We start from the raw sequence: 12,203 nt of genomic DNA, 5'->3' as shown, positions 1-12,203 counted from the left end.
TTTCCTTGTGTCCCTGGAATCTCCACCCCCATTCTCCTTGCATTTGTATGTCTTTTATTGCTTAGACTGTGTTAGATAAACAGAGATACGTTCTCTGGGCAAGGCAAGCAGAGAAGAGGAGGACTTGAAGAGAAGGAGAAGCTATTTGAAGCCATTCTGACACTGGCCTGGGGACCCCGTGCTATTGCTCTGTTCTTGCTCACAGTGGTGTCTCCTGAGGACTGTGCCCCAGATGGAAGGTGGACTGAGGCTGGGGCTTGCTGAAGGACACTGAGGACAAGTGTCCTGTTCCACGTCTGTAGAACGGGGGTCATAAGGTAGCTCCGAGGATATTGAGAGGATTAAGCCGTGCCTTATGTGCAGGGGGTGGTCCACAGCAGGCATGAAGGAAGTGTGAATTCTTCTCCTGGAGCACTTCTCAAATGTTGGGAAATCCAGCTTACCTCTGTTGGGTGGGTAGGGTTTTAGCTGATCAAGCAGTTCCTCTTCAAACATGGTCTTATTTATTTATTTAGATTTTAGTTATTTACTTGACACAGAGAGAGCAAGGGCACAAGCAGGGGGAGCAGCAGAGGGAGAGGGAGATGTGGGGCACCATCCAGGACCATAGGTTCATGACTGGACCCAAAGGCAGATACTTAACCTACTGAGCCACCTAGGCGCCCGTATCATTTAAATGATGTAGTGAACAAAGGCTTGCAATAACAATAAAAATGAATAATAACTTCAGTAAAAATTAAAGCTCAAATGCACTGAGTGAGTCATCTCCTCTCACAGCTGAAACGGAAGTTAAGCCTTGACCAAGGTCATGCGTGGCTAATGAGAAGCCGATGGAGATTTCCTGGTGGACAGCAAAGCCCATGCTTTGGCTTCTGCTTTTTCACAGGCACAGTGTCCACTGTGGTGTGTTTCTCTTGCAGATTCCAAGGTTGGTGAAAGTTACTGGGGAAAGTTCACCTTACTTTAAAGTCATCAGCCCCAAAGATTCCGGCCACAAAGTAGCTCCCGGTGTGCCATCCATATTCCGAATCCTCTTCTCTCCAGAGGAGAACAAGGTAGGAAAGCGGTTGAATACGTGTCACTAGCGGTTTGTAATTCTGAACATTTGCAGAGGTGGTGCTGGTGCTGGCAGTGTTGTTGTCAGTTGTGCTGGTAGTTGTGTCGCTGATAGTGTTGGTGGCAGTTGGTGGTGTTGAGGGGGTGGTGTTGGTGTCGATGGTATTAGTGGTGGGGGTGGCTAGAGGAGCAGTAAGGGTGGCCGAGAGGAGGGGGCAGCGCACCCCTGGGAATGAGGGAAGGACTGTCAAAGAGACCCGAGGGCTTCCATGAGCTGTAAGTAGCCAGGGTATAAAGAGGGGTCATCTTTCTGGGTGCTGCCCCACCCCCCCTCACCTACCTCAGCATATTTATATTTGACTCTGAGCCAGAGGGTCACCAAAAAGTAAAAGGTGTGCTCTAGATGCAGGCAAAAGATAGAGATATGGCTTCTTGGAAATTTGGGATCTTAGTTAGTTGTGTCCCTCCTCCCTGGGTTCTAACAAGTTTAGAAGAGACCGAAGATCCAAGTATTGATCATGGTAGGATTCTTATTAATGGCAAAGAATGTGGCCAGTACCTGAGGCCCGGAAAGAGTCTTCTCTTGCTCCCCAGTGTTGGCAGATAACTGGGCTCTGAGGGGCTGACGTCCGGAGAGCTCCACTGAAGCCCAAGCAGACCAGCTAGAGCCAAGAGCAGAGACCTGCCTGGTCCGCTCAGCCCTGTCCACACCTCGAAAGGCCAGAAAGAGCCTACGTTCAAAAACAGGCCATTTCCCCTCCACACCAGCCCAGCTCTGTTCCCAAGCCAGTCCATTCTGAAGCCCTCTCAGTTGTAGAAATTCCAGTTCCTCCTAGAAGGAAGGACCATCTAAGGGGGACTGAGGATGGAGCCTTCCTCCCCAGCCCTTTTCCAGGATTTCAAAACTGTGGGTTGAGTTTTCTTCTCTGTGGGCCAAAGTGGGGACTTGTGGGGAGGAGGAAAGGGCTTTTACCGGCATAATTGAAGGAGTGAGGACAAAAACAAGGCTCAAACAAGCAGAATAAAATGTCAGGTTATATATAATGTTAATGGTGTGTGTTCGTCTGTATTGTGCCCTTAGGGTTAGAACCACAAAAGCATATTAGAGACAGAAAGAACCAGCTTTGAATCCCTGCTTCTTCATCACTAATACGTATCAGCCGCTTTAATGCCATTACCAGTATTACTGCCACTATTGCTACTATTCCTGCTTCCTGAGAGCAGGGATAGAGAATATCATGTGGTTGGCCAAGTGTGTATCCCTCTAGTGAGTGGGTAGAAATTCTCTTGTAATAATGCTGCTGTTATAATTCTGCCACTCTGTAGCGTTACTGTCTATTTCTTGGGTTGTATTCACAGACCTATAATTTTGCCTGGGGCCCTAGGGAAATAAATGGAAAGATAAATAGTTCCAGAAGTAGTAAGGTTTTTGATGTGCTATTGTTCTCTGCTATCACAGTCCTTGTTTTTTTCTTGAGGATCTAGATCTGAATACCATCTGTGAAGAGATTGGTATCTGGATTTAGTTTGGGTGTCAAATTCCTCCACTGTCATTTGGGTAGGAAACCTTTGTGCAGTTTGAAATAGAAAGCTTGCTGGATTCGAGGAGCTGGAGTTCCTTACTTCTTTTCTGTGCTGGAAAAAATATGTCTTCTGTTGGATAAGTATTGTTCTACCTGTAGGGAGTCTGGCTGAGAAATGAACACACGGGAGTTTCTGAGGAGGTGGAATTTTCTAGATGTGTGACAGGTGTGTGGGTTATATGGATGAATTCATTTGTCAAAATTGTATGTTTAATATTTATGCTTTCTAATATATCTAAATTCTACCTTAAAAACTATAAAATAGAATAATTGCAATGGAAGGGGGGAGTAGATGGAGATCTAGATGAAGCCAGGATGGCAGAATGTGAATATTTGTTGAAGCTGGCTGGCAGGAACACAGCACTTGTTACACTCTTTTGTTTTCTTTGTGTATGTTTTCAACTTTCCCTAATCAGAAGCTGAAAGGGAAAGATTTTATTGATGCTTATCTATATAGCAAATAGATAACCAAAATATATGTTAGGTATGTTTGTATTTACTGTGTAACTATGAAATGCTAACCTTCCTGTTGAGGGTTATGACTTGGCTATATTTTGTGGCTGCTTTTCTTACTCCTCACTTTTGCATTCCTTCTTACCTTTCCATTTCACCAACAAACCCCTAATTAAAAAAATCTTATTGACAAACTCCTATCTATTGGCAAACCCCTAATTAAAAAATAATTAAGTTGAAAGTTGTCTTACTGTTTCTTCTAAGTATTTGAATGGTCATCAAAGTCTACATGCATATAGGAAGAGACACAGAGTGAGAACAATGGCTACCTATGAGAAATTTAAGCAGCCAGTTTTGGATACAGTAAGATTTTTCTGGGCTTGGACTCCAAGCTATAATATAACTTACAGAATGTATTTTTCTAAAATATTGTGATTTCTCCTCTTGCTGGCTTGTCTAAGACTAATGGTGGGAATTTGGGGAAGCTCCTGCTGCTAACTCTAGTCCCCCTTTCTGCCAAGATCCTGTTGCACGTGCCCCATCAGCAGGGTCCCTTCTTAGGAGTTTCTGCCGGTCATCTGGGCATCTGCATTCACTCACCATTGGAAAGCCAGGAGACCCATGCACAGAATGACCAGCAAGGGTGAGTCGTGCTGTCTGCAGTGCCGTTCCAGAACATGGTACAGGAGCCAGGTTTATTTCAGGGCAGAGAGAAGTCAGTCTTTTCACCGTGTCACTTTCTCTTCAGTGGGCCAAATTGATAGGCAACATACATATGTACTTTTCTTCCTTATCCCCTGCCGATGTGAGCACACTCCATTCTCATTTACCCTCCTCACATCTGGAGGGCGAGATATGTAAATTGCAGCATGCCACAGCTTAACAAGCCAGTCCCCTTTCAATTGGATTTTCAGCACCCATGTATATTAGCCCGTCGAAGATGATGATATAATTTACATTTTTCCCTGTCATCTTTTAATCTGGCTTCCTGGGGTTTCACTTGTTAAGAATGCCAAGGGCCCAGATAACAGGTGCAGCAGATTCACTCTGGCTTTCCTTATCTCTTCTTGTCAAACAGACTTAAAAAAAAAAAAGATCTGATATCTTATTAATCTAATAATCCTGGTGTATGTCAATGTGGTAGCGATATATTAGTGTTCTCATTACACTGTAAAATTCTGGAGCCTTGCACTTTCCTTGACCTCTTGAATTTATATCTTTACTATTAGAAGGAGAATGAAAAGTATTAGGCTTTTGTAGGAAAGCAAAACTGGGTGCTTCCTTAGACTTAAGAAAGCATCTGTTTACTATAGAATTGTCATATGGATATGATTGTGGTGATTTAAAGAGCAATTTTATTGCTGTTATGTTTTAAGGAAAAATACAATGTGTTGTCAAAATAGTTTCCTGGTTTGCTACTATAAAATTTAAAAATTGTCCAAGAAGACTAGAAAAATGTTAACGTTAACATATTTTATGCTATCTAGGTATACAATGATAATGAATTATATTGTCAGTGTCTTTAATTAAAGTATAGATACCATAAAATTTTCCAGAATCAACCATTTTTGTTGGCAAAAACTGTGATAGGGATTTGTCTTCTTCTTGCCTGGAATTCGCCCTCCCTAAGTCTGTGTGAGTCATCCCATCACCTGAGTGCCTAGCACAGTGCCTGACAAATATGAAGCATGCAGTAAATATTTGTTGAGTAATATAAGTAAGAAAAACTAATCTCAAGAAGATCTAGGGAAGTTTCTTCAACTTGAGGATGGCCTACAGATGATCAAAGCAAGAACATTTAAAAAGGGCTCAAATATCTTTTTGTGCCATGAATGTATTAGACCTTCACTTTTTCTTGTTTTTCTCCATTTTATGTCACATCTTCAGTGAGTGTCTGTCACTACTGTTTAGAATTCTGAACTTGATAAACATCGTTTTGTAATAAAGCTAACAAGGCTAGTGGGAATTCTCCTTGTGAAGAACTCTTGATAGTTTAGTACCCAAATGAAGATATTAAAAATGAGTAATATTCTTTCATTCACTCTAGGCCAGGACTAGTTCTATGAGCCAGAACCCACTGGAGAACAAAACAAGCTTTGGCCTTCATGGAGCTTATGTTCCTCCATGAATAACAGGCAGATATATAATGGAATGTCAGCTACTGACATGGTAGAGAATAGAGAGTGATGGGCTCTTGTTTCTTTTCAGTGGGGTGGGGGGTCAGGGAAGCCTTCTGTGCTCAGGTGACACTGAGCAGAGAACCAAATTAAGCTGCGCACATCCGTGGGAAGACATTTGTCGGGGAGAGGGAATAGCAACTACAAAGGCCTGTGGCTGAAACACGCTTGACAGCAGGCTCAGGGAAGAGCGGGGAGGCATGTGGCGGACGTGGAGGGACCTGCTGGAAAATGATAGCTAGATGTATCTCAACTGGGAAGAACTGGATAGTGACTGGACATTTGACGATATTGAGGAGCTACTGTAATTTTTTAGGTATGGTAACAGTATTGTGGTTACGTTAACTTTTTAAAGGTCCTTATCTTTCAGAGACAAATAACAAAGTATTTACAGAGGAAATGGTATGGTGTATGTGGTTTACTACAAAATCCGTGGAGCAGGAGCAGGATAGATGAAGCATGACTGCTCCGGTGCTGAAAACTTGGAAATCTGGGTGATAGATATAGATACACGTATACATATACACATACATATACACATATACATATACATACACACATACACGTATGTATGTATATAGGTAGATATTTTTTAAGTTGGTTTGCTTAAGTCAGGGTCCAAACAAAGACCTGAATGCATCCCCGTCAGGTTCTGCCAAATGGTCCTCTATCCCCTACGTTTCCTGTAAACTGGTGGTTACATCTAGAGGCTTGACTGGATTTATATTTGATTTGCGGGGAGGCGAGAATTCTTAGGTGGTTGGTTCTTCTCTTGTATTACATCAAGAGGCAAAAAATGTCTGTCATTCTGTTCTGGTTTTGTAATGATCCATTGAGGATCCTGAGGTGCAACTCCTCCAGGAAAGATAAGATACAAATGGAATCCTTTTCCTTTACCTCCCCAGGTGGGTTTTGCTTAGGAATGCCATCTCTGCCTTGCATTTTGGGATCCGTCTGGTTGCTGCATGAGGATAGACTGAAGGGAGTGTGAGGTGTGGCAGCGAGTTGCCCATCCTTGTCATCTAAGAGAATCTCAAATTGGGATTGGAGTCCCTGCTGCCTAAAAGATAAGACTGCATTTCCCCCAGCCTCCTTGACAGCTATGTGTGTTTGTGTGTTGGCCAGAGACGTGAGCGAGGTTTCCAGGTGTGTGCTCGCCGAAAGCTGACTCAGCGTGCGGGTGCTTCCTTTTGCCTCTCTGCCTTCTCCTTTCGGCCTGCTGCCCAGCTGGGAGAAATAGCTGGCATCCCAAGAGTTACTGTGCTGCATGGGCCGACATTGAGGGTAGATGCTGAGTGCAGTCATGGTAGAGCAAGAAGTTTGGAATTTGGGTCTCTGGGGACACTGTGGAGCCATCATCCCAATCCAGCCAGCTTACTTGTGAACTGGTTTATGGGAGAGTAATAAACTTCTGTCTGTCTAATCTAAGTTGCTCTGATTTTTTCTGTTTCCTGTTATATGCACCAGAATCCAACCCTGTTTACTACAGGCATAAGAGGCTGTTTAATAGTTGGGGTAAAAGATGAGGATGATTTCAACCAGGATAGTGACAGCAAAGGTGTGGGAAGTAGGTGGACAAAGGATACACATTTTTGTGGTAGAGCTGTCAGGATTTGCCAAGGGATTGGATAATACGTGTGAGAAAGGAGTCTAATTTGACTCCTAGTGTTTTGGCAAGCAGCTGACTGAACGGCAGTGCCATTTACTGAGATAGGGAAAAATGGAGGGAAAGCAGGTTTGTGAGGCTGGGTGAGAGTAAAGTTGGGAATTGGAAGGATTCAGGGAATCTGGTGTTTATACATTAAGTTGGAACTTCCCTTTAAGCTTCGAAGTGGAAATACCAAATAGGCCATTGGACACAATTATCTGTGGCCAAAGAGAGATGTTGGCTAGAGACAAATATTTGAAAATCATATAAGATGATCCTTTCCACCAACGGGTGGATGAGCTGATGTTGAGAGCGAGTGTGCATAAAGAAGTTGGGAAAAGGAGGAGGTGCCTGTAGAAGATGCTTCTAAGAAGGGGTGGTCATGAAGTCGGAGGAAAACCAGAAGATTATAGTGCTCTGGAGTCCCAAATGGATGCAGTATTTCAAAAAGGAGGAAGAGATCAACTTTGGATTATGTCCAAAGCTATGAAAAGTAGAATAGAATAAGGATGTTGAGTTAGCCACTGGATTTATCAAAGCCATTAGTGACCTTGGCAGGAAGAGAGTCTGTGGAATGCTGTATACAGAAGCCTAATCGGGTGGGTTGAAGAGAGAATGGACGGCGAGGAGGTGGTGATATTGAGCACAAGGAACACCTGTGAGTGGTTTTGCTGTCAAGGATAATTAGAAAAATGGGGGAGTAGCTGAAGGTGGATGTTGGGCTCAAGGGTAGGTTAGTTAATATTTAAGAGGAAGCTATCCTAATGTGTCAGTGTTCAGTAAAGTGGGAAAACAGATGCTTCAGGAAAATCCTGGAGTGAGCTAGAGGGATTGAGATCTAATGCACAAGGACAGGGGTTGAGCTTAGGAACAGGAGTGAAGGCAGAGTAGACGGATATGGGTGTTGGTGGATTAGTAGATCTGGGGGTAACTTGGAAAGCAAAAAGTTACAGGGGAAGTTAATTACCTTAAGTGGATCATTTCTACATGAATCAGAAAGCAACCACATTATCACCATACACTACGGATAAAAATGGTCAAAATAAATTCGGAAGTCTCAGGTCTCTTTTCATGCCAAAGGTCAGAGGCCATTCTCTTTGAATAGACAGAGAAATGTAACTGCCACCAGGAAGCCGAGAACCCTGCTGAGTCTTATGAAGAGTCGGTGGTAAAGGGTAAGGCCCATGGTGCCTGACCAGTCTCGTTTTCAAACTGATTAGGACTTCAGAACTGATTCTTCCCTGCAGAGGGAAGAATTTCAGATTGAGATCATATTTAATAAATACTTTAAGTGGTTAGAGAATCCATAACATTTTCCAGGGACACCAAAGATTAAGTTCACTGAGTCCTAATCAAATATAGTTCCAGTTTTACTCTGTGCTAGCCATTCTTCCATCAGCTTTAGGAGTGGAGGAAAGGCAGAGGGAGGATTGTTGAGGGTCTAACCACTCTTGCCTTTGATGAATGCCTGGAGAGTCATTGGCTGCAGGAGAGAATCCCATTTTCCTTTGCCCGAGACTGTGAAGGACAGAATTATTGCCATGTTTGCTCTCTATCGTGGAGCTAATATAAAAATCAAGATTCATTCTTCTCCCTTCTCACAAAGTCAAATCTGCCATTTTCATATTTTGCTGCTCTGCTTTTAGAGTTTGGGGGCTAGGTGTTTTGGAAGGAAAGCTAATGGACAAAAAGTAGACTGGATGTTTTGTCTGGAGAGCATTTTTATAAAGGATAACCTTTTAGGATAGATAGTAACTCATGGCTATGTCTCTCATAGTAGAGCGGAAAGAGCTTGGAATAAATATTTTGGCTCTGAACGGTGACCTGATTGCTCTGAATCTAAATACAGTGGAAAGGGAGTATATAAACTAAAGTAATTGCTTAGCTTGAAGGCTGACAGTGTCTCCCCAGGCATTACGTCTGAATTAATTGTAAGCCAGTAGAGCAATATATAATTGTATATTACATAATCTAATATAGTCATATTAAATATAGAACTTCAGAGATTAGAATGCATTTTTAGGGAGTTGTTTAAAAAATTTCTTCATATTTTTTTATGAATATATGAATTGATTATGAAAAAAATATGTACTTCAGACCAAACTTCAAATCTTCCTCTGATGGAAATTTGAAATGGTTTGAAAACATCTCTGAATATTTCAATTAGTCTCCTAAACTGTTTTAAGCTATATCCAATTTCTTATAGAACAAAGCAGAAGGTTTGTAAATACAGAATAAAATAAGACAAATTACTTTGGGATCACCTCTCATTCTGGATTCAGTAGCATCTTTTGTTCTTTCTGTCAAAGCCTCTGTTAATATTAAGTCTCCACACGTGCCAGAAGCTTTCCAGTTCCTAATTCCCAACAAAACCTTTTCTTGCTGGGTTTGATCCACTAAGAAAAAATGAAAACAGTACTTATCTCTTTAGGATTCTGATGAATTCAGACTAGACTATTTCATTGGTGAATTCTGTGGGGTTTTCTAGGATTAAGTATGCTTAATGCAATTTGTACTCCCTTATGTGTGATTAGCATAATTTTTGAGCCTGGCATTTCCATCTAGAAACCAGAATCAGTTGAAGAGCTAAGAGTCCAACAACTCAACTTCAATAAATTTTATGACTACTCTCGATTAGTTTTTATTACTTATTCCTTCTGTAAGGCCTTTACATTTGCAATTCTCCTTGCCAAGAACACTCCTTTCCTAGATCTTGCCTGGATGGGTCCTTTTGCTGTTCAGGTTTCTATCCAAAGGCCACCTCCTCAGGAAGGCCTCCTTGATTGTTCTAACCAAAAGCAGCCTCTTCCAGCATTATCACTCTACCATGTTTTATCTTATTCAAAGCCCTTGTTGCTTTGTGAAATTATCTTGTTGTATTATTATCATAAGGATTATCATTATTATTATTCTAACAATAAGAGTTAACACAAGTTGAGTTTTTCCTGTATACCTTACCCAAGTCCTTGTATTTAATACAGCATTTTAATAATGACAGCTAGTGTTTATGGAGTACTCACGACTCACCAAATGCTAAACAAAGCATGTACCACACTAGGCCAGGCCACTGCCTTGCTGCGCCGACTGGTGCAGGGGCTTCTTGACTCTCCTAGCTTTTCCCATTTTAGCTTCTTGCGGTTTGCTGCCCACAGAGCAGCTAGTGATCTTCCTAAAACATAAATCAGCTTTCAACAGCAGTAGGCTTTCGGGCGTCTTCAGGTCCTAACTAGTTTACCAGGCGGCCCGGTGGGATCTGGCCCCTTTTACCTCCCTGCCCTGTCTCTAACCTCTCCTGACCTCTGACCCCAAATCACACTTCCCTCAGTGTGCCGTCCAGCCACACACGGCTCCGGTCTCACTCTGCTCAGATCTCTGCTGAATTATTACTGCTCACAGAGCCCTTTCCCAAGCACATCATGTAAACAGGCAAGCAAGCACTTTCCATCCCCTTCTCATGCTTCATTTCTCGCTGCTGCTCAACATTGCTTTACTCATTTTCCTGCCCTCAGCAAATCTTTTTTGAATGTTTACCACATTCTGGGCCCTGTTCTAGGCACTGCATACACGAAGTCAGCATGATGAGTGAAGTCCCTATTGATGCTGGAGATATTAGGGGCGGGCATGTAGTAGACTCAAGAAATAGGTAAAGTACAACTATGTTGGATGCTTCAGGAAAACTGAGGCAGAAGGAAAGGCTGGGGAGTGCTAGGGGTGGGGTAAGTTTAAACTAGGGCTGCCAGGAGAGGCTTTGCTGAGCCACGAGCCTTACCAAGTCCTGAAGCAGGTGAAGGAGTGAGCTCTGTGAGTGACTAGAGGAAAGCGTGTTCTGCTCAGAAACAGATGGTGTTTGCGGGCTCTGGAGGAGGAGTGGCTCTAGCATGTTTGAGGAGCAACGGGGAGTGAGCAGTGGGGAAAGGGGCTGTGGCCAGAGAGGTGACGGGACACCAGGCTGTAGCATTCACAGGCCCTCCAGGTCTCAGCCTGGCAGACTGAACAGAGGAGCAGCCTGAGCTGACTTACATGTTAACTGGACCCCCTCGGGCCCTTGTGTGGAACACGGACTTTAAGGGAGCAAGGGTGGAAATAGAGGTCACTTAGCCCAGGAGAGATTGGAGCGGCTTGGGGTCAGGGTGGCAGGGCAGAGATGGGGAGAAGGGATTGTGGTCTGAATGTATTTTGAAGGTCAGTCCTATAGAATATCCTAAGAAACTGAGAAATAGAGTGATCAAGAATTCCTCATTCCAGGGTTTTAAATCCAGGCCATTGGCACAGTGGTGATGCCAATACCAAGATGGGGAGGCAGTAGGGGAACAGATGGAGGGTGTAGGGAGGGCCACAAGCAGGACCCAGATGACATTATAGAGCCTATGTGGGCATGAGAAAAAGGGTCCCCCTCTGGGCTGATGCAGTTGGAGCCAGCTATGTGGGCTGGATTTCGGGCCCTATTCCTTCTCCATCTTCGTGCAACTGTAGGCAGTAGCATCGATCAGATTACGTTTGGGACATGCCTCCAGGGAGGTGCTGACTGGGCAGCTGGGTCTGGAGTTCAGGGAGACGTAGAGACTCCAGGTGTACCAGGCGCTGTCATGTGAGCATTCCTGGCGAGTTCATCTTTATATATGTGTTATGTTGTATATTAGAAGCGCTTACTTACCTTTTCATTATCTATGTCGTTATGCAAGCTTGAAGTGATCCACGTCTTGTTTTCTGCTTCATTGTATTTGCACACCTAGCTCAGTAGCTGGTATCTGAACACTTAATAAATGTGGTTAAATAAATAAACTAACCGGGGAGACCATTGCTTTATCCTGGTCCTGGATTGCCTGAGATTGAGGGCATGGTCAGGTTTATGTGTCAAACTATGCGTCAGACATTCCCATTCCCACTCTTTACCTAAAGCCCACGGAGAGATTTTCTGTAACCTCCACCTTTTAATACCATTTACTACACGGCTGCTAAAAGAAAATTTAAGTTCCAAGTGGACTTTACATTTTTTTTTAAGATTTTATTTATTTATTTGACAGAGAGAGATCACAAGTAGACAGAGAGGCAGGTAGAGAGAGAGAGGGGAGGGGGGGAAGCAGGCTCCCTGCCGAGCAGAGAGCCCAAAGCGGGACTCGATCCCAGGACCCTGAGATCATGACCTGAGCCGAAGGCAGCGGCTTAACCCACTGAGCCACCCAGGTGCCCGGACTTTACATTTTTGAATGTCGCCATGCATCTAAATGATGGGAAAACCTAAAACAAAAGCTTGGTTTAGATAAATTCCTTTCATAGTAACTTCTG

The 12,203-nt window shown here is 43.3% G+C and overlaps 1 protein-coding gene across 1 annotated transcript in view; it reads left to right on the top strand.

Annotated features, from left to right (window-relative positions):
* HYDIN (HYDIN axonemal central pair apparatus protein) overlaps window positions 1-12,203 on the top strand; it is a 403,917-nt gene that overhangs the window by 111,088 nt on the left and 280,626 nt on the right. Inside the window, exon 7 of the mRNA XM_047711407.1 lies at window positions 921-1,055. Within this exon, the coding sequence (XP_047567363.1) occupies window positions 921-1,055 (135 nt within the window). The remainder of the gene's footprint in view (window positions 1-920; window positions 1,056-12,203) is intronic.

Source organism: Lutra lutra, chromosome 17 (genome assembly GCF_902655055.1).
Source record: "Lutra lutra chromosome 17, mLutLut1.2, whole genome shotgun sequence".
In the NCBI taxonomy this organism is placed as follows: domain Eukaryota; kingdom Metazoa; phylum Chordata; class Mammalia; order Carnivora; family Mustelidae; genus Lutra; species Lutra lutra.
Note: the sequence above shows the minus strand (reverse complement) of the source record. Positions and strands in the feature narration are given on the sequence as shown.